The sequence below is a fragment of the Mobula hypostoma genome, chromosome 4 (assembly GCF_963921235.1).
Source record: "Mobula hypostoma chromosome 4, sMobHyp1.1, whole genome shotgun sequence".
Classification (NCBI taxonomy): Eukaryota; Metazoa; Chordata; class Chondrichthyes; order Myliobatiformes; family Myliobatidae; genus Mobula; species Mobula hypostoma.
Window position 1 is genome coordinate 42,787,570 of NC_086100.1, and position 21,938 is coordinate 42,809,507.

The window sequence follows — 21,938 nt, forward strand, 5'->3', positions numbered from 1 at the left end:
TATTTACTGTAAGCATGGTATAGGGTCTAATGGCCACAAAATATGCATGCAACTGGGGCTAGTTAGAAACTGTTAAGCAGCAGTCTCCCTTCTTAATTAAGCAGCATGCATCTCAAATAAACAAAGAGAATCCCAGCTATTTTCACTATTTCTTTTTGTTCTTTAAGAGATGGCCCAAGTAAGTGGCTGTCCTGATTAACATATGGCCCCACTAACTAGAGTCCACTGTATTTTAATTCTGTTCTCCAATCACCTTAGCTGAAGAGCATGGAGTAACATTGCGATCATGGTCTTGCAGAGCAGAGTTCTTGAGCCAGTCTCAATACTAAAAGCAGCTCAATTGTCCAGTGTTATAATCCTACATGAATTGTCCGTGGGTTGTGATTTTGCCAGTGGGATAAAGGAGCCAGATTTAGAAATACAAACCCAGGAACATACTGTTCATGCCACCAAGACAGAATCCAAAGTAAGTAAGTGAATGTGTAACTGTGGCTTTAGCGAGATTGTGAGTGTGCAAAGATCAAGTCTGGCAGAGCACTTTTGATGTGCCTTTTTATCCTCAGAATGTGGATGATTTTGCAATAACTATCAAAATTTATTACTATACATTTCCACAGTCACCTAAGCTACTTCAACCACATAATGGGAAACTGGGACAACTTGATCAAGATTATTAAGAACCTTCTTGTTGCTTTCATTATTTTATTTTCTCTAAAGTCATTTCACAAATTGAATATGAACTCTCGCTCATTGAATTCTAAAATTTGTCACAACAAATGCAACTGATATTCAGGCACTGCAAAGAAATGGGCTCAATCATTGGCTTTTTAAGGTTGCTTTCTGAACTGTCAGCTCTTTTTATTTTAGTTGTAATAGCTTTTTAAAGGTGTTGATCAACAACTGTGTCTGAAAAGTAGGCATGTATAATAAGGCTGTGGAATTTATGGCAACTTCTGTCTAACTATGCAGTAGCATAACCTAAACCAACAAAAGTTATGCAATAACCATAATCTTGGTTGGTTAAACCAATGGCCACTGTATGGTTAGATGCCTGACCACTATTCTAAAAGCTGTGTTTGAGGATAATGTGATGGCACAGGTACAGTTAGAGAAATGTTTTTTTTCCCATATGTTTCCTGTTTTGTTGCTAGTATTTCTCAGGACCAGAGTCATTGCTGCAAATGCCAGCTAATGAGTTCAATTTAACTCCTCAAAATATCTAGAACAGAAACCGAACTCATTCATTTTTAGTGTTGTGGACTAATTTCATTAATGAAGTGTGGTTATGAGGTCCTTGTGTTCATTTTATGTCATTACATGTCAAATTACATTCGACCAGGTTTCCTGACTAGGAAACTTGGCAGCTAAAGGTAAAATAGAAAGGGATTTAATCTATACAGGTTTCCCCCGCCATCCGAAGGTAGAGCGTTCCTATGAAACGGTTCGTAAGCCGGAATGTCATAAAGCGAAGAAGCAATTACCATTTAATTATATGGGGAAATTTTGTGAGTGTTCGCAGACCCAAAAATAACCTACCAAATCATGCCAAATAACACATAAAACCTAAAATAACAGTAACATATAGTAAAGGCAGGAATGATATGATAAATACACAGCCTATATAAAGTAAAAATAGTTTTCTACAATCATTGCCGGCACTGGTCTCTGTAACGAAAATCTCACGCAAGCGCTTTCGGCAGAAAATCTCACGCAAGCGTTGTTGGCAAAAACATTCTCTCCAGTAAGCTTTAAGCTATGAAGCTGCCAAATCATACCAAGTAACACGTAAAAATACACAGCCTATGTAAAGTAGAAAAATGTATATACAGGGTAATATCACTAACCGGAATTGGGACAGCACCGAGCACACTGATGATAGTGTGTTAGACTGAGTCGTCGGAGTTTGGCTGGTGCAGTGGCCCCCACCCTCGGGCCACCGACCGATACCGATTTGCGGAGAATGCAGGGGTACAGCAGTAGCCGGGAGGTGCGCAACACATCTTAAAAAAAAAGCCGAAATAAACATGCTAATTGATTAGGTGCCGCCCGGCACGTAAATGTCGGCCCAGATCAGAGGCAACGCAATCGGCAATCACCTCTGATCTGGGCCAGCAATTACCTGCCAGGCGGCACCAAATTAATTAGCTTTTTATTTCGGCTTTTTTCTTAAAGATGTGCTGTGTGCTTCCCGGCTACCGCTACATTCTCCGTGAATCGGTATCTGTCTGCAGCCTGGGGGTTGGGATGGTGGGACACTGGGCTGTTGCCTGTTTCCATCAGGGCAGGCAGGTCATCTTCTCCTATGACTGCCCGCCTCAATGTCGAAGGTTGAGGTTCATTGTCTGCTGTGGCTGATGTGGAAGGCTTGCTTGACTGCTTAGCCTTGCACATTTTTCTATCATACAGTTCTTTGTAAGCACTCAAACCATCTTGCAAATATGCCCTAAACCGACGTACCCTTCCAAAATTAAAGTCGTACTTTATCATTACTCATTCGGTTTCGATTGTTATCCTTTCCTCTTCCAGTTGCCTCAGCTCTTCATCTGTCAGTTCTTGGTCATGGGATGCCAAAACCTCTTCAACATCATCTTCGTCAGCTTCCACAAGCCAAACTCACTTTGTCCTTACTTCGTTCACCATGATCGAAACACTTAATTATGTCTAGTTTTACGCCAAGTGTAACACCCTTACGAGCTCTTTCAGGCTTTTCCAATACCTTAGAACTCATCTTGCTAATGGCTGCTCACAGGCATGTGCTTAAGTAATGTCGGTGAGAATGCCATTCCGAATCCGGGGGAGAGCGGCTGCTCGGGGCGCGCGCTGCCTTTTCATCGCGCGTTGCTTTTTTCGCGTGCTGCCTTTCTTCGTAACAGTGAAAACACCTTCTGTTAGCAAAAACAGGGAACTAATGTAGGTCTTTCATAAAGCGAACGTTCAAAAAGCGGGGGACACCTGTAATTCACGATTTAATCTGTAGTTCAAGATTCAAGTTTATTTATCATGCATACATTGAGACTTACAGTGACGCAAGCAACACACAAAATGCTGTATGAACTCAGCAGGTCGGCAGCATCTAAGGGGAGAACTAAGCACTCAGCATTTCAGGCTGAGACCCTTTATCAGGATGTCCCAAGTCTGTGTTGCTGTTTTTGAACATGGAGTTGAAATTTAAGACTCCAGCCTATCCCTAATTCCCTCACATTACTTTTCCATCAAAACCTTAACCTGACACCTTTCTGCTCTCTCTGTCCCTAAAACCATCCCCACAAAGCCTAAAAAAACACTAAAACATGCTAAAAATGACAAAACAACTGAAAACTGAGCCGTGACCTCAATGGTGGTCACAGCATGGCACCATCTTGAGTTTTAAGATATATGCTTAAGCCTTGCTTGTGTACATAAGGGAGTAGGAACTCTTCCACTTAAATCTTCATTCTTCAAGAATCTCTTTCTTCTACCCCACAAATGCCATAATTTTCTCTCCCTATGACTATTAGTCCTTCTCCCAGTTCCTGGTGCTATGGGTCTCTCTGTTTACCTATTTAATCCTATAAGCTTTGAAGGGAACTTCCCTCCTAGAAAGTATTGGTATTGGTTTATTACTGTCATATGTCCCAAGATAACAGTAAAACCCTGTTTTGCACACTGTTCAGAGAGATCAACACATTACACAGTGCATTGAGGCAGAATAAGGTAAAACAATAACAATAAAGTGCAAAAGCTACCAAAAACTGCCATGCAGGTAAATAATAAAATGTAAGATTATTGTGCGGTCAAGACTCCATCTTATCAAACATGAAGTCTGTTCAAAATTCTGATAACAGTGGGATAGAAGCTGTCCTTGAATCTGATGCTATGTGCTTTCAAGCTGTTGTATTTTCTGCCCGGGGGAGAGAGAAGAAGAGAGAGTAATTGGAGTGAGTAGGGTCTTTGACTGTACTGACTGATTTACTCAGGTAGAGAAAAGTATAGATCATGGGAAGGCTGGTTCTGAGCTCTGTCCATAACTCTCTGCAGTTACTTGCAGTCACGTGCAGAGTTGGTATCATACCAATCTGTTATGCATCTAGATAGGATGCTTTCTAAGGTGCATCAATAAAAATTGGTAAGGGTCCATGGAGATTTGCCAGATATCTTTAGCCTGCTGGAAAGTAGAGACAGTGGTGAGCTTTCTTGGGTGTGACATCAATATCATTGGACCAGGACAGGCTATTGTGATGTTCACACCAGGAACTTAAAGCTCTCAAACTCAACATCATTGATGTAGACAGGAACGTTGACCACCTGCCTTTCTGAAGTCAATGACCAGCTCTTTTGTTTTAGCATTGAGAGAAAGGTTATTGTCATGTCATTAAGCTTCTTATTTCCACCTTATATTCTGACTCATCATTATCTGAGATACAGCTCACTTTCATTCTAGGACGAGGGAGATGTCTTCCTTTTTTAAAGAAAGGGGCTTCCCTTCCTCCACTATCAACTCTGCTCTTAAACGCATCTCCCCCATTTCACGCACATCTGCTCTCACTCCATCCTCCCGCCACCCCACTAGGAATAGGGTTCCCCTGGTCCTCACCTACCACCCCACCAGCCTCCAGGTCCAATATATTATTCTCCGTAACTTCCGCCACCTCCAACGGGATCCCACCATAAGCACATCTTTCCCTCCCCCCCCCCTGCATTCCGCAGGGATCGCTCCCTACGCAACTCCCTTGTCCATTCGTCCCCCCCATCCCTCCCCACTGATCTCCCTCCTGGCACTTATCTGTGTAAGCGGAACAAGTGCTACACATGCCCTTACACTTCCTCCCTTACCACCATTCAGGGCCCCAAACAGTCCTTCCAGGTGAGGCAACACTTCACCTGTGAGTCGACTGGGGTGATATACTGCATCCGGTGCTCCCGATGTGGCCTTTTATATATTTGCGAGACCCGACGCAGACTGGGAGACCGCTTTGCTGAACAGCTACGCTCTGTCCGCCAGAGAAAGCAGGATCTCCCAGTGGCCACACATTTTAATTCCACATCCCATTCCCATTCTGACATGTCTATCCACGGCCTCCTCTACTGTAAAGATGAAGCCACACTCAGGTTGGAGGAACAACACCTTATATTCCGTCTGGGTAGCCTCCAACCTGATGGCATGAACATCGACTTCTCTAACTTCCGCTAAAGCCCCACCTCCCCCCCGTAGCCCATCTGTTACTTATTTTTATGCACACATTCTTTCTCTCACTCTCCTTTTTCTCCCTCTGTCCCTCTGAATATACCTCTTGCCCATCCTCTGGGTCCCCCCCCCTTGTCTTTCTTCCCGGACCTTCTGTCCCATGATCCTCTCGTATCCCCTTTTGCCTATCACCTGTCCAGCTCTTGGCTCTATCCCTCCCCCTCCTGTCTTCTCCTATCATTTTGGATCTCCCCCTCCCCCTCCAACTTTCAAATCACTTACTCACTCTTCCTTCAGTTAGTCCTGACGAAGGGTCTCGACCTCAAACGTCGACTGCACCTCTTCCTACAGATGCTGCCTGGCCTGCTGCATTCACCAGCAACTTTGATGTGTGTTACAGCTCACTGTGGTGGTTTCACCTGCAAACTTGTAGATGGAGTTAGAGCAGTATCTGACCACAGAGAAGGTCTCCAGTAGAAGTCCAACTTAATAGAGCCCTGCAGAAAGGTATTGGGAAACTTATACAACTTCATAATAGCCACAGGTAAATAATCCACTTCCATGTTAAAGCCCAAATGGCATGTCATATAAATGGGTAGTGATATGCTGAAGCATTTCTGGTTAAAATCACAGTTTTAACAAAGATTTACAAGGCTCATACTGTAAAACACTCAACTATGGTATATCGATGGATGGGAAGAATATGATTCAATGCTTTGTTTATATGTTATATTAGGAATGTGGCCCCCTGGAATCTGAAGCCATGGTGATGGGGGTTTTGGATCAGTCGTTTGATGTATTGGTTCTACGATATGGTATCCAGAAACGAATCTACTGTAATGTAAGTTTTGTTCATTTAGAATGATTCAAAGGTTAAATGTTTTCTAGTTATTCATTTAGACTGTATTCAGATGTTTATCTTTTATCAGTTTCCAATTTCCAGATGTAGTCCTGTTAAGTACATCATTTAAAAAAAACCTTTGTTATTGTAGGCAATTCTTTGAAACTAGCAGAACTTTCCAATTCGGCAGAAAAGAAAACCTGTTTTCCGCTGTTATTGTTTTAAGATGTTACCTTTCCATAACTGATTGATCCCAAAGTTGGTAAATAGGAAGCAGACCACTTTCAACTCTGCAAACCTGAATGAAATATTTAACTTCTAGCAGCTCATTAGGAAAATCAAACATAGCAGTCTATTACAAAGAAGTTAATAGTCAATATTCCTTTTTTATCAGGGACAAAATGTTTTGAGGATTGTGTCATGTAATTGTAATTCATTTATGGCTGATTAATGGTGCCTCAGGCCACCTTACATCAGTGGGATGGATATGCTGAAACTGAACAATTAGAAAACCATTCTACACTCCGCTTAAAGCGAATTTGCAGTCTGCAATAACAACTGAAAATGCTGGAGAAAAACTCAGCAACTACACAAAAAATTGAAGAGGAAAGGAAGGATGGAGGCAAAAATGACTGGTTCTCATACAGAGAGAAAGAGAAGATTCAAGATGTCCAGACATAAGTTGAGTTTCATGCTAGGCGTTGCTGCAGCAGTGCACTGGCAGAACAGCTAGAGTGGGAGTAGATGGTGAATTCAAGTAGCAGGCAACAGGAAGCTTGGGTTCACTTGTGCAGACCAAGCATAAAGCATCCAATCTATAATTGGTTTCTCCAGTGGCCAAATTGTGAACACCAAATACAACACACTAGATTGAAAGTATTCCAAGTGAATTGTGACTTCATAGAGTACATGTTTAGGACTACAGATCATGGAAAGCAAAGAGCTGCAAGGGCAGGTGCTGCCTTTCCTTTTGATACGAACTATACCCTTTGATGTTAAGCTCCCAACTGTGGCCTTCTCTCAGCCAAAACTCAGCGATGCCCATAACATCATACCAACCAATCTCTAATTGTGCCACGAGTTCGTCCACCTTATTTTGAATGCTACATGTGTTTAAATACAGCACCTTCAGTCCTGCATTTCTCACCCATTTAAATTTTGCCTCTGTGGTACAATTTAACTTATTGCTTTGTCTGTATTTGTACCCAATCATTGACTTGTCCTTCCTTCCATTCATATTACATCCATCATCTACTTGTAAACCTGCTGGCTCATTCTCAGCTCTATCATACTTGTTGCCATCCCCCTGCCATATTAGTTTAAACCACTCCAAACAGCTCTAGCAAATCTGCCTACAAGAATATTGGCCCCCATGGATTCAAGTGCAACCTGTCCCTTTTGTACAGCTCACACCTGCCCCAGAAGAGGTCCCAGTTATTCAGAAATCTGAATCCCTGGCCCCTGCTCCAATTCTTCAGCTACACATTTATCTGCCACCTTAATCTGCTCCTGTCCTCACTGTCTCATGGCACAGGTAGCAATCCCAAAGTTACACCCTTGGTCCTGCTTCTCAGCTTCCTTCCTAACTCCCTGTATTCTGTTCTTAGGATCTCCTTCCATTTTCTATCTGTGTCATTGGTACCAATATGTACTGTGACGTCTAACTGCTCACCCTCCCTTTTCAGGATAGAACATAGAATAGTACAGCACAGTACAGGCCCTTCGGCCCACAATGTTGTGCTGACCCTCAAACCCTGCCTCCCATATAAGCCCCCACCTTAGATTCCTCCATATATCTGTCTAGTAGTCTCTTAAACTTCACTAGTGTATCTGCCTCCACCACTGACTCAGGCAGTGCATTCCACGCACCAACCACTCTCTGAGTAAAATACCTTCCTCTAATATCCCCTTGAACTTCCCACCCCTTACCTTAAAGCCATGTCCTCTTGTATTGAGCAGTGGTGCCCCGGGGAAGAGGCGCTGGCTATCCACTCTATCTATTCCTCTTATTGTGGATACATTCAGAAACATCACTGACCCTGACATTTGGTAGGTAAACTACCATCTGTGTTTCTTTTTTGTGTCCACAGAATCGCCTGTTGTCCCCCTAATTATAGAGTCATCCTTTGCAGTTCCCTACCCTTCTGATTTGCAGGGCCAGACTCAGTGCCAGAGGCAAGTCTCCTGTTGCTTCTCTCAGGCAGGTCCCACTCCCCCCAACGATACTCAAAATGGAGTACTTATTGTTGAGGGGGACAGCCACAGGCGTCCTTTCTGTTATCTGACATTCTCCCTTTCTTCTCCTGACAGCCTGTAACCTTGGGGCGACTACTTCCTTGTGGCTCCTATCACCTCTTCATTTTCCCTAATAAGCTGGAAGCCATCAGCTACAGCTCCAGTTCCCTAACACAGTCTCTAAGGAGCTGCATCTCAATGCACCTAGTACAAACGTGGCCATCCCGAAGGCTGGTAGTCTCCTGGGAATCCCATATCTGACACCCAGAACATAACACTGGCCCTGTAGACATACCCCCTATTTTCTCAAGCGTTAAATCGGTAAGAAGAAATAAGAAATCAGCTTGCCACTTATCTTACCTCTGTCTGTTCTCACCAAAGCCTTATCGCTCTGACTTAGACCACTCCAATGATGATTGCTCCGCAAGATAGTACCCCTGTTTTGTGGAGACTGAGTTTTTAAAGCTCTTCACTGGAACTCCACGGGAACGTTTCTCCTGTGTCTCCATTCAATGGAGACAAGTTTTCCCAGGCTCCGGTGTTTTTCTTTCAAATAGTTTTTGCAGTTCCAAACATAAGTCAGATTGCTGGCAGGCAGCAAGAGTGGGCTCCCTCACCTCTGCCCTTCTGACCCTCAACACAGGAGCCCCCTAGGGCTGTGTCCTAACCCCCCTCCTTTACTCTCTATCTACCCATGACTGTGTCACCACCCACAGCTCCAATCTGCTTATTAAATTTACTGACAATACTACACTGATTGGCCTAATCTCGAATAATAATGAGGCAGCCTACAGAGAATAACATAGTGGTGTCAAGAAAACAACCTCTCTCTCTCAATGTAGCAAAAACAAAGGAGCTGTTTGTGGACTACAGGAGGAATGGAAACAGGCTAACCTCTATTGACATCAATGGATCTGGGGTTGAAAGGGTGAACAGCTTTAAGTTCCTCGGCATACACATCATCAAGGATCTCACGTGGTCTGTACATACCTGCTGTGCGGTGTAAAAAACACAACAGCGCCTCTTTCACCTCAGATGGTTGAAGAAGTTCGGTATGGGCCCCCAAATCCTAAGAACTTTCTATAAGGCCACAATTGAGAGCATCCTGACTGGCTGCATCACTGCTTGGTATGGGAACTGTACCTCCCTTAATCGCAGGATTCTGCAGAGAGTGGTGTGGCCAGCCCAGCACATCTGTAGTTGTGAACTTCCCACTATTTAGGACATTTACAAAGACAGGCTTATAAAAAGAGCCCAAAGGATCACTGGGGACTCGAGCCACCCCAACCACAAACTGTTCCAGCTGCTGCAATCTTGGAAACAGTACCACAGCATAAAAGCCAGGACCAACAGGCTCCGGGACAGCTTCTTCCACCAGGCCATCAGACTGATTAATTCATGCTGATACAATTGTATTTCTATGTTATGCTGTCTTGTTGTACATATTATTTATTATAAAATGACTCTGATTTGCACATTGCACATTTAGATGGAGATGTAACATAAAGATTTTTACTCCTCATGTATATGAAGGATGTAAGTGATAAAGTCAATTCAATTCAACAGTGTCGATGAAGAAGGTTTAAAATGAACCCGAGATGACTACGTATCTGTTGAAGCACAGCAAGATGGTTGAGTTTAAAAAACAAAGCACAGTACATTTCTCTTTGGAAAGGGGAGAGAGAGACATTTGAGTTTTAAAAAACAGTGCAGCTCTTTTTTTTCATTGTAAGGGGAGAGAGAAGGTTGAGCTTTTAAAAAAAAAGGCAGAAAACAAATACAATTTACAGGTTCATACAGTGAAGACTGGGTGATAATAAATAAAGTAAAAGCAGAAATAGCTGGCTATATCAGAAAGATAGATGTGTTTGATTGCATAACAGATAACTGGGGGTGTACACTGAATGAATTGAACAGTATTTTGAAGCCAATGAAATAGCCAATAAAAAGCAAGTGCTAGTGTTACTGAGTGCAATAGGTGGAGGAGCATACAGTTTGCCTAGAAGTTTAACAGCTCCAACCAAACCAGCCAAAAGCTTTGCTGATATCATGAACATAATGCTGGAATATTTAGAACCAAAACCATTGATGATTGCAGAACGCTTTAGTAGAATCAGAAGGAAGGGGGGTCCATTTCAGTTTACATGGCTGAATTGAAAAAGTTGCCTGAGCATTGTCAGTTCAGTGATGGGCTTAATGATGCACTGCGAGATTGTTGAGTTTGTGTAATCTTAAAAGAAAGAATTTAAAAGCGGCTCCAGACTGAAGCACAATTCCCATTTAAAAGAGCAATTGAAATTATTTTATCAATGGAAACAGCAGACAGAGATATAATTGAGTTGCAGTCAGGAATTAAAGTAAGCATGAACGAAATTGCAACATTGAAACTGCCTGGCCAGACAAATTGTGGTATCATGGTGGCAGGGGTTCACATACACCAGATCAATGCAGGCTAAAGGTGAAGCTTGCAGAAAATGCACAAAGTAGGACAATTACAAACAGCATGTTGGATAGATAAAAATAAATGGACTGCATGGGAAATAGAAAAAGATTAAAAGTCAAGTTGCAGTTTCAAACAGAGCTCTAATCTGTATGGTGTTGATGAAAAATTTGATCATGATGAGAGTGTCACAGGACTGGATAGCCTTGAGATTTAAAATATGAAAACTAACAGGAGAGAAGCAATAGGCTTACACCAGAAGTAAACAGCAGTTTAATTTAAATGGAATTGGACAACAGCTCGGCTCTTTGAGTCATTCCACAAAATGAGTTTGACCAGTGTATCAAAGATACCAAACTGAAACCTGCAGATATCCAACTAAGAACTTAAACTGGAGAAAAGTTCACTCCTGTGGGAACACATTCGTAACAGTGAAATACAGCAATCAACAAGCCATATTGGGCTTGTATGGGGTAAATACAGGAGGGCCAGCGTTGTGGGCCATGATTGGCTGAGATGACAACAACTTGCTTGGAGACCCATCCACCATTTGTATGCCATATCCCCATGCAAGAGAATCAACTGAAAGTAAATTATGGAAGGTACTGGATGATACCACAGCAGTGTTCAAGGATAGCATTGGAAAACTCAAACATATCAAGAGTACAAAATAGTGTTATATAAAAATGCTTCACCCCAGTTTTACAAAGCCCATCTGATTCCTTATACAGTCCATGATAAAGTAGCTGTTGAACTAGATTGCATGGAGGTTGAAGGAATTCCTTTTGAGGTCAAGTGGAGCCCATGGGCAATACCAGTGATCCCAGTAACCAAGAAAGATGAGTTTGTCAGGATCAGTAGTGATTTTAAGGTCACCATCAACCCAGTATTGAAATTAGATCAATATCCTCTGCCCAGGATAGAGGATATCTTTGCAAACCTTTCCAGAGGGGAACACTTCATCAAAGTGGATTTAGTTAAGTCCTACCTACAAATGGAGGTGGAAGAAGAGTCTACAGTGTTTCTCACCATAAACATTCAAAAGGAGCTTTACTGCTATAATAGTCTTATTTTGGAGAAACATCTGCATCTGCACTCTGGCAGAAAGCCCAGACACTCAGTGTTACCTGAATGACAGCATTGTTACCAGTGAGAATGACAAGGACCATCTCCAAAATCTCAAGACAATATTAAAAAGATTGGAAGATTATGGGTTCAGAACACAACACTTTAAAACAAGCATCACTTACTGTGGTCACCCCATTGATGCACAAGGGTTACACAAATATGCTGAGAAAAGTCAAACAGTGGTGGAAGCCTCAAGGCTAAAGAACACATCACACTTGTGGTCCTTTTTAGGATTTGTCAATTATTATAACAAACCCAGTTACTGTGCTCCAGCCCTTAAACTCATCGCTACAGATCAGGAAGAAATGGCAATTGACAAAGCAGTGTGGAAGGTGGCTTTCCAAAATGCAAAAGAAATGGTAGCATTAAACACTTTACATACACATTATGATCCAGATTGTTTAGTAACACCTCACCTTATGGTATAGGTGCATTCATATTGCATGTTAGGAGTGATGGAAATGAATGACTTATAACCTTTGCAGCACTTTCTCTTACCATTGCAGAAAAATTACACACAGATTGACAGAGGCCTTGAGTCTGGTGTTGGGTGTAAAAGGTTTTAACCAGTACCTATAAGGTAGAGAGTTTACCCTCATTAGTGATCGTCAACTACTGGTTTCCAATTTAAATCCCCAAAAGAATGTTCACTAACAGCAGCACAGATGCAGAGATGGGGTCTGTTTCTTGGAGGACACAATTACAAGATCAAATTCATGAGGATGACTAATCACGGAAATACTGAGGGATTGTCCCATTTACCCTTGGAAAAGGAATTACCTGGAAAATTTACAAAAGAGGACACTTCTTTTGACGTATTTTCCCTAATGCAGATTGAAAGTCTCCCTAGTATGGCAGAGATGATCCGAAGGGTGTCATGCGGCATGTCTTGGGCATTTGAAACCTGGCGGAGCCCATCCCTCTCCAGGTTTGACCACAGCAGATTTCCTCCAACTAGGTGTCTCGCCTTGGTCGTGAACACGTGGCCATTATAGAACCTTTCCACCCCGGCTGGTGACTTCATCATGGAAGTCATTTGTCCAGTGGTGCCATGTTAACACCACCTCTGCACGTGGTTTAGCCCGCCAGCTGAAGCGGTTTACCAGGGGTATGGCAGTTGGAGCCAACACGTGAGAGATTTAGAAGATGGATGAGTATCAGTGATGCCCGTCCACCCTGTCTGGTAGGGAGCAGCATGCCAGACATTAAGGGTACTACCTCTATCCAAAGCCCCCTGTACCTCAAGAACTTCACAGACAATGACTGCACTATCCAAACTCAAGACAATATGGAGGGACAGCAACATCACCATGAAGTACAAGATCAATCTCCTGCGTGCATTGGTATTCTCCATCTTCCCGTACACATGTGAGACATGGACCCTCACAGCAGAGCTGCAGAGGAAGGTACAGGCATTGGAAATGAGATGCTGTCACAACATCTTGGGCATCTCATACTTGGACCACATCACAAACAAGCAGGTCCGCAAGACAATCCAGCACCACGTTGGCCCCCTTGAAGACCTCACAACATTGAAGAAAAGAAAGCTGAAATGGTACGGCTACATAACAAGATCCACTGTCCTTGCAAAGACCATTCTACACGGAACTGTGGAGGGGAAAAGAAGGAGAGGTAGCTAGAGGAAAAGATGGACGGACAACATTAAAGAATGGACAGGGAAAACATTTGCAGTGACCCAGGCTCTGGCACACAACTGCGACAGATGGAACAGACTGGTCCAAAGCTTGCCATGGTGGCGCCCCAACGACGCCACCAGGAGTTAAGGTCACAAGGCAAGGCAAGGCAAAGATCCAAAGGGAAACTAGAAAAGATCCCACACTGTTTCAGGTCTATGTGGTAAACCTAAATAGCTGGAACATGCAGCAGAAATTCCATTTCCTCCATTTTTACCAGTCTTGGGATGAACTTGTCCTTGACGGGATTTGCCTTATCTGGGGATTGGAAGTTGTTGTACTATCCAAACTGAGAGCTAAAACATTGAAGCAACTACATGCCACTGAACTAGGTGTATTCAAAATGAAACTTTGTCTGCTGGCCTGGGATAGATCAGCAAAGTGAGCAGCTTGCTACGCACCGTTTCAGATGTCAGCACATCCAGAATATGACAAGAGCAGCACCTCGCCATCGCTGGGAATGGCCTGCATTGCCCTGGCAGAGGATTTTGCCCATCCATTCATGGGCACAAGTTTCTTGGTAGTAGTGAATGCAGCTACAAAGTGGCCAGAAGTGTTCCCAATAGCCTTCACCACAGTCTCAGATACTGTTGATGTGTTGAGAAGCCCCTTCTCAAAGACTGGTGTTCCAGAGCATTTAGTGACAATGGACTACAGTTTGTTGTGGAACAGTTTCAGTTATTCCTGAAAATGAATGGAATAAAACATAGTAAATCTGCACCGTACCATCCAGCTACAAACGGCTTGGTGGAAACATTTGTCCAGAGACCAAAGAATGGACTGCGAGCAATATCAGCAGAACACACTATACTGACACTGAAACAAAAACTTGCTGAGTTCCTCCTTGCATATCATAATGTAGCACACTCCTTTTTTTAAAATATAATTTTTATTAAATTTTCAAAATGAATACATAGAAAATAAAATCTACCCTCCCTCCTCCCCTTAACCCTCCCCCCCCCCGTATATAGTCCTACCTAAAAAGAAAAGAAAGAAAAAAAAAGGAACCGCCTGGGTACTGGAAGGTTTCCACATGCTCCATGGGATTCAAAATAAATTTAATATACTTATTCGTTAGTTTCCCCAAGGGACCAAGATCTTTATCGGAGCAATTAAATATGCCATCCTATCTTTTGTAAATAAGGGCGCCAGATATTCAAAAATGTTCCATATTTATCTCTTAAATTATAAGTAATTTTTTCGAGTGGAATAGAACTAGCCATTTCATTGTTCCAACGATTCATACTTAAATACGAATCAGATTTCCAAGTAACAACTATAGTCTTCTTAGCTACTGCCAATGCAATTTTTATAAATTCTTTCTGATACTTATTCCATTTAAGTTTTGGCTTTATCCCTTCAATATGACCTAGTAGAAATAATACAGGTTTATGTGGAAGTTGAGTTCCAGTAATTTGTCCCAATAAGACTCTTAAATTTATCCAATAGGGTTGAATTTTAAAACAAGATCAAGTAGAATGTAAAAAAGTACCAATTTCTTGATTACACCGAAAGCATTTATCAGATAGGTTTGAATTTAATCTGTTTATTTTTTGTGGTGTAATATATAATTGGTGTAAAAAATTATATTATACTAATCTAAGTCGAACATTTATTGTATTTGTCATACTGTCAAGGCACAGTCTTGACCAATTTGTTTCATCAATATTAATATTCAGACCTGTTTCCCATTCTTGTTTTGACTTAAAAATTGCTACTCCCTGCTACAACAACACTACCCACCCAATCTCTCTTTAATTTCTAATGTTCTGTTTCTGTTAAATGCGTTTCCTGTAAAAAGGCTGAATCTATCTTCATTTTCTTAATATGTGTTAAGATTCTTTTTCTTTTCACTGGTCCATTAAGCCCATTAACATTAAAACTCAAAAAATTCAAAAAAAGTCATTATTTTTAACAAAGTTACTCCAATCTAAAACATTACTTAGCTTCTCAACTCTTATAGTTCCTTGGGGAATCTCTTTGAACTTCACCATGTTGCTATGCGTTCCCCTCCCAATCATCCAGGCAAAAAGAAAAAAAAAGATAGATGAGATATAAAAAAAAGAAAAAACAAAATACCCCCCCCCACTAATGTTGTGAATGAAAGGATACACAACACTACCCCCCTCCATTTTGCGGGTCGTGGCTAGAGCCACGCTTGCACACATGATTAGCGTAGCAATTGATCAGTGCTTCTTCCAGCTTCCCCGTAACAAAAAAAATTATATATATATAAAAAAATTAATGTTACTATTCCCAACCAGTATTCCTCAAATTTTAACCTTACTTCCCCTCCCTCATATAATTAGTAATATATTTATATATTCATCCGCCTTCAAAAATCCAACAAGTCCATTCTTTGACCCAGTCTTCTTCTTCAATCCATCTCGCTCCCCTGGTTTTGTTCTTGTACCTGGTGAATATTCAGAGAATCTTGCACAAACTGCTCCGCTTTCCGGCAGTCATCAAAAAATCTTTTTTCTCCACCAGTCAAAAAAATCTTCAAGGTTGCAGGGTAACGCAATATAAAATGATAACCGTGATCCCATAGGATTTTTTTCACTGGATTAACTTTCTTCCTTCTCTTCAAAAGTTCATAACTTATATCAGGATAGAAAAAAATTTTGTTCCCTTGAATCATCAATGGCCCTTTTCTATTCTTGGCAGCTTGGGCAGCTGCCTGTAGAATCCTTTCCTTGTCTTGAAATCTTAAGAATTTTATTAAAATTGCTCGTGGATATTGGTCATCTTGTGGTTTTGGTCTTAGAGCTCTATATGCCCGCTCAATTTCAATTAATCGGCCCTCCTCTTTCATTTGCAAAACTTCCGGGATCCATCTTTGAAAAAATTTTATTGGATTTCCTCCCTCCATACCTTCTTTAAGACCAACAATTTTAATATTATTACGTCTACTAAAATTTTCCAACATGTCCACTTTCTCCAAGAGTCGATTTCTTTCCGTGTTCCAAACAAGCGGATCATTTTCTGTTTTTTCCACTCTATTGTTAATATGCTTCATTCTTCTTTCCATCTCCTGAAGCTTCTTATCCATTTTATCCTGTCTTTTCATAGCTTTATTATAGCACATCTTCATGTCTCTAAGCTCTGCTCTTACTTTTCTTACTTCAGCCGTTAATTGCAATAAAGCCTCTCTTATATCTCCATCATCTCCTTTAGTTCCAATCCCTTCCAGTTCTTCCTCCTCTTCTTCATCTGTATTCTCTGCGGTATCCGATTCTGACTCTGAGTCACTTTCAGTTGCAATGGCTGTCGGTTCTTGTAGTTTGAGTTGTATCGATTTGCGCATGCGTTCTTCTTTGCGCATGCGCATTTCCGGCACCTTCTTCCGAGAGACCGCTACCACCGCCATTGCTCCCTGTTCTACGGCGGAGATAGAGCGCATCTCCTCCAAAAGAGATCTAACCTGAGTCCGAGGCTCCATCGCTGCAGTAGGCCCTTTTTTCTTCCCATCTCGCAGCGGCTTCGCAACAACAGACTTCTTCTGTTGCGGTTTAGGAGGCATATCGTAAAGTAGTCTTGCAAAGTTATAAATAGTTTTCGGAAAGTATTTATTAACTTTGTTTTGTTTAAACGGTACTTTGCTAATTTTTTACGGGAGAGCTGGATTTACACGTCTCAATCCCACGTCATCACGTGACGCCCCCCCCAATGTAGCACACTCCTGAATCTACAACTCACCAGCTACGCTGTTCCTGGGTCATCTATTGTGCTCGTTGCTTGGATATGCTCAAAACCAAACACAGAAGGAGTATACAGGACAATCAGCTGAGACAAATTGAGGGCTTCTTAAACAAGGAGGTTCAATGTTTCACTCCTGGTCAAGCAGCCCTGGCGAGGGACTACAGAGATGATCAAAAGTGGGTACTTGGGCACGCAACTGGACTACTCTCCAACATGGTTGAGAATGGGTCCGATGTCAGCTGGAGACGACATATTGATTACTTAAGGAAATCAGAGTCAATTGTTAGAGAAGAAAGGTGTCCAGAGGGGTCAGAACCACTTCCTGTAGTCCCAGAGTCATCTACCAGGAGGAGGCCACAAAACCTGAAATTGTTTCGCAGCCACAAGTCTCATTACCAAGCAGAGTGATCCTTCTTCTTAAGACAGGCATTATATCACAAGAATAAGAAATCCTCCACAGCGATTCAATCTTTAGGCCTGAACAGGACAATTTAATGGGTGGTGGGTGGAGATACGTCTCTACCAAAGGCACTCCTTCCTTCCACTAGCCTGCAGATCACCATTTGGCAAGGTGTAGCACCTGCTTAGCCCCTCAGTTAGGGTCATGAGAAACCATGGGAGCGGGTGGTGGATGGTCATATGAGCAGCTGGTGCTTATCACAGCTCCTGGAAATGCAACCACTGACGCCAGGCAAACAATCTCTGAAGAATATTGATAATGGCTGGGGTCACCCATCTTGTAAAGACACTGCCCAGAAGAAGGGAATGGCAAACCACTTCTGTAGAAAGATTTGCTGAGAACAATCATGATCATGAGACCATGATTGCCTATGTCATACAACACGGTACATGATGATGGTGATGATGATGATGGGACAATTTAGAATTTATTATGCTGTAGATATCTATAATGTTGTATGGTATACTGTGTATGTATGTGTATTTAAGTTGAGATGCATTCTATATTGAATTAGAGTTTATAGCTAAGCAGGAAGGAATGTTGTGTATTTAATATTTCAAAAGTATTGAAGCAATATTGTAAACATATTGTCTGATTAGGCATTCTGTGTTGTTTACATAATTCATTATGGGTTGTATGTAAAGCATGTGAATGGCATATGTTTTTATGCCACTACGTCATATGTGCACACCTCACTGAAAGTAAAACAAAGTAGACACGTTTTCCCAGGCTCCCGTGTTTTTCTTTCAATTAGTTTTTGGAGTTACAAAACATCGAAGTAAGGTTCAGTGCGCTTTGTTTTTGCTCTGTTCAGGAGGAGAGCAAAGGTGGTAGAAATAGATGAATTACATTCAAGGTTCCTGTCTGCCATTATAGGAAATCATGGTGGATGGTTATATTCTTTTCCCCAGGGTTCGGAAGGTGAAAGCTACTGGGCACATACAAGATCGAAGCAGAAAGACTTATAAGAGACTGAGAGGTAACTTCTTCAGACAGAGGGTAATGATTATCTAGAATGCAATATTTAAGATGTATTTGGGTAGGTTTTGAACGTGGAGAGGAAGGGCTTGGAGAATTATGAGCTGAATGTGAGGAAGGATGCTATGGTCACCAGGGTTTGGTTGGGCTGAAGGGCCTGTTTCTATGCTATATAACTGTCTGTAAATTTTCTGCTGGTTAAATTGTGCCCTAGAACCAAGAAAGATAAATGACATCACTGTTCTCCCATCAGCTGTGTCCATTGCAATTTTCTTGAACAACTTTAATGGCAAGGAATAATTTTTCATGGAATTCCAAAGTTGTTATCTTAAATGGTTCACAAATGCTGGCAAATTGAAAACGCTTTGTTGCTAAAATTGAGGATGAAGATAAGAACTTGGATGTCTATGTTATCTCTAGGTGTATGCTGAAGCCCTGGAGTAAACGTGGGCATTGAAATGTATTGTAACACTCTGGGATGGGGGGTGCTCGACAGCCCACCCCTGCATCTCTAATACTCTTTATTGTTCTTGTGTTAAAATGATTTTAAGAGATTATGGTGGGAAGTTCCAGTTCATTTATTGTTACATTTTAGCTTGGGTTATACAGTTATTTGCTTGTGTATTTGTGGGTCACCCTAACTGTAACCGGGGTGTGTGATGGTCACCTCCCCGTCTGTATGAGAGGGGTTGGGTTCACTCTTTAAGCGTTTTGGTGCCCGGTCTGTTTTGCGTTCATCACAATAAAATGGTTGTTGAGTTAGTGAACTTCCTTGTCAGTCATTATAGACCAAATGCTTGTCACAGTACGATACTTTATGAGAAGCCATTTCTGAAGAAATGAATGATATTCTCTGCTTCAGCAATGAAATCATTGCAATTAATTTATAATTATGAGAACAAGCATTTCACGTGATGAAAACTTAACAACATCAATTACAATATTATAACTTGATTTTATGTTTCAATTCATGCCCATATCTGGAGAGTGAGGCTTGTCTCCCTTTGACAGTGTTATGTTTTCTCTGTGCAAACTACTTTTTAATATTTTATACCAACCTGAGTGGTACTCTAAAGTCCTAATGAAGTTTTAACAGTTTTTTAATTTTTATACATATGTTCAATAAGCAAAGGTTTTCAATTTTAAGTCAATTGCTGTTAATCATGCTTGCTATCTGTTGCTATAGTAATTTGAGAATTCCAAACAAAACTTTCCATATTGGAACCTGAAAGCCCATTGTGCGTCCAAACGATCGTACAAGTGTACTGTGCAACTTAGAGCCAAATTTTAGAATGGTTAAATTTGGATGGGAAATATTTTCCTCCAACAGAAATTGTAAACTTGAAATTCAGCTGTGAAAAGTGTGGAAATGTTATCCATAAACATAAATCACTTTGTGTATAGTTTGTTCTCTTTATTCAAAATGCCAAAGGCTTTATTCCATTCAAATAATGTTAACTATCCACCCACTCTGTTACTTTTTTGTAGGGTCTTCCTCTCCAAGGATTTACTTTTCAGAGAGTAGGAAAGAGCCCTGAACTAAGATTGATGTGGGAACCAGAGATGCCGGATCAAAAACCACTTTGTCAGGTACTTGTCTGTGGCTGTCACTACGCAAAAAAAAGAATTGCTACTAAAACTTCATATCCCTTTAGTTTTTCTTTAAGATAGTCTTGGTGGATATGCTTGCCTTCTCTCAATATTATTAACAATGAAGAAAATAAATGGCAAGTTGTACTAATGAAGTTAAATGAAAAATACTAATTTCTGCTTTAGTACATTGAGTTTAAAAATTAAATTCTGTTAGTGTACTTAATGAACTTTTGTATCCTTTAGCAAACTGCATTGTTCAAGGTTCACATTTTTTACTGCTTAAGATAATTATCACTTGTGAAAGGTATGTTCTAAAAGAAATACCTTATACAGTAAATAAAGCTGCATTTTTTTTTACTTTTCAACCTTTATTGACCTAGCATTGAACTTTGCTATTTAGGTAATAACGATTTTTGCATTGGTGGAAGTGGCCTTGAAATCGGACAGCACAGCTCTCAAGTTCAGCGCCATTCTCAAAAAACCAGCCTCCTGAGTGAAGAAATCTCTACTGAAGGATCCTGCTGAAACCAAATAATTTGTTAACCTAGAAGTTATTTTATTAATGCAGAAACCATTGTGTAAAAATTAAACATTTTAATAATAATTTTAAGTTTTGATTTAGCTGCACAGTACCGTTATAGTGAATTTTATTAGGATCATAAATGTATGTATGTGTGTAATATATAACTTCTGATGTGCAGTGTTTTGCATAAACTTTTACTATTATTTGTTTTATGGTTTTATGCAATGTTTAGGTTAGAGAATAGCAAAGGTATTTGACAATTGAAGCATGGTAAACTTGAACTGACGTTGCAGCCAAATCTTGTTTTGTGTTAAATATGATTCCAAACCAGCCTTATATGTAAAGTGATGGGACTTTCAGCTGTAACATATTCAGTGCAAATAATAAAACCAAGGCTGGCAGCACATATCCATTTGTTACAACTAATAGAATTATTTTTACTAACAGCACAGTGGTGCAGTGGTTAATGCTGATTTCTCACGGCTTCAGGGATTAGGGTTCAGATTTGACTCTGGGTATTGCCTCTGTGGAGTTTGCGTGCTCATATTCTGGCTGTATGCATTTCGGCTGGTGTCCCACCACATGCCAGCAATGCATGCTAGTTGACGGGTTAATTGACTGCTCTAAATTTCCCCTAGTGGAGTTAATCACAGAAGAATTAGGCGGAGGTGGAGAGAGTTTAAAGTACGATGAGTATTGATGGCTGCTTGATGGTCAGAACAGTTGTGATGGACCAAAAGGCCAGTTTCGATGCTGTATGACTCTGTCTATGATTCTACAGTTGTTGTCCAAACATTCTAATGACCATTTGTACAGTAAGTGTGCACTATTGGCCATTAATTAAAGAAGAAAACTTAAGACAAAAATTTACAATTGAAGTAAGGAATAGATTTCAAAATCTAGAAATAGAATCTGTTGAAGATGATAGCAATCATGTAGAAATGAAGTTTAACTCTCTGAAGGATGCCTTGGTAGAATCAGTAAAGTCAGTGATTCCTAAAGAAGAAAAAAGCACAAAGAATAAATGGATGACAGATGAAATCAAAAATCTAATAGAAGAAAGGAGATGGAAGAAAGCAAATCCTATAGAATGTAAGTCCTTAGATAAAAAAGTTAAAAGCTTATGTCAAAATGCCAAAGAAGAATGGTTAAACCAGGAATATGAGCAAATAGAAAGAAT

At 40.9% G+C, this 21,938-nt stretch overlaps 1 protein-coding gene across 1 annotated transcript in view; it reads left to right on the forward strand.

Moving 5' to 3' along the window:
• dis3l2 (DIS3 like 3'-5' exoribonuclease 2) overlaps nt 1-21,158 on the forward strand; it is a 349,434-nt gene extending 328,276 nt beyond the window's left edge. The window contains exons 19-21 of the mRNA XM_063045713.1: nt 5,901-6,005; nt 20,131-20,232; nt 20,636-21,158. Of these exons, the coding sequence (XP_062901783.1) occupies nt 5,901-6,005; nt 20,131-20,232; nt 20,636-20,728 (300 nt within the window). The 3' untranslated portion in view covers nt 20,729-21,158. The remainder of the gene's footprint in view (nt 1-5,900; nt 6,006-20,130; nt 20,233-20,635) is intronic.
• Nucleotides 21,159-21,938: the final 780 nt, after the last annotated feature.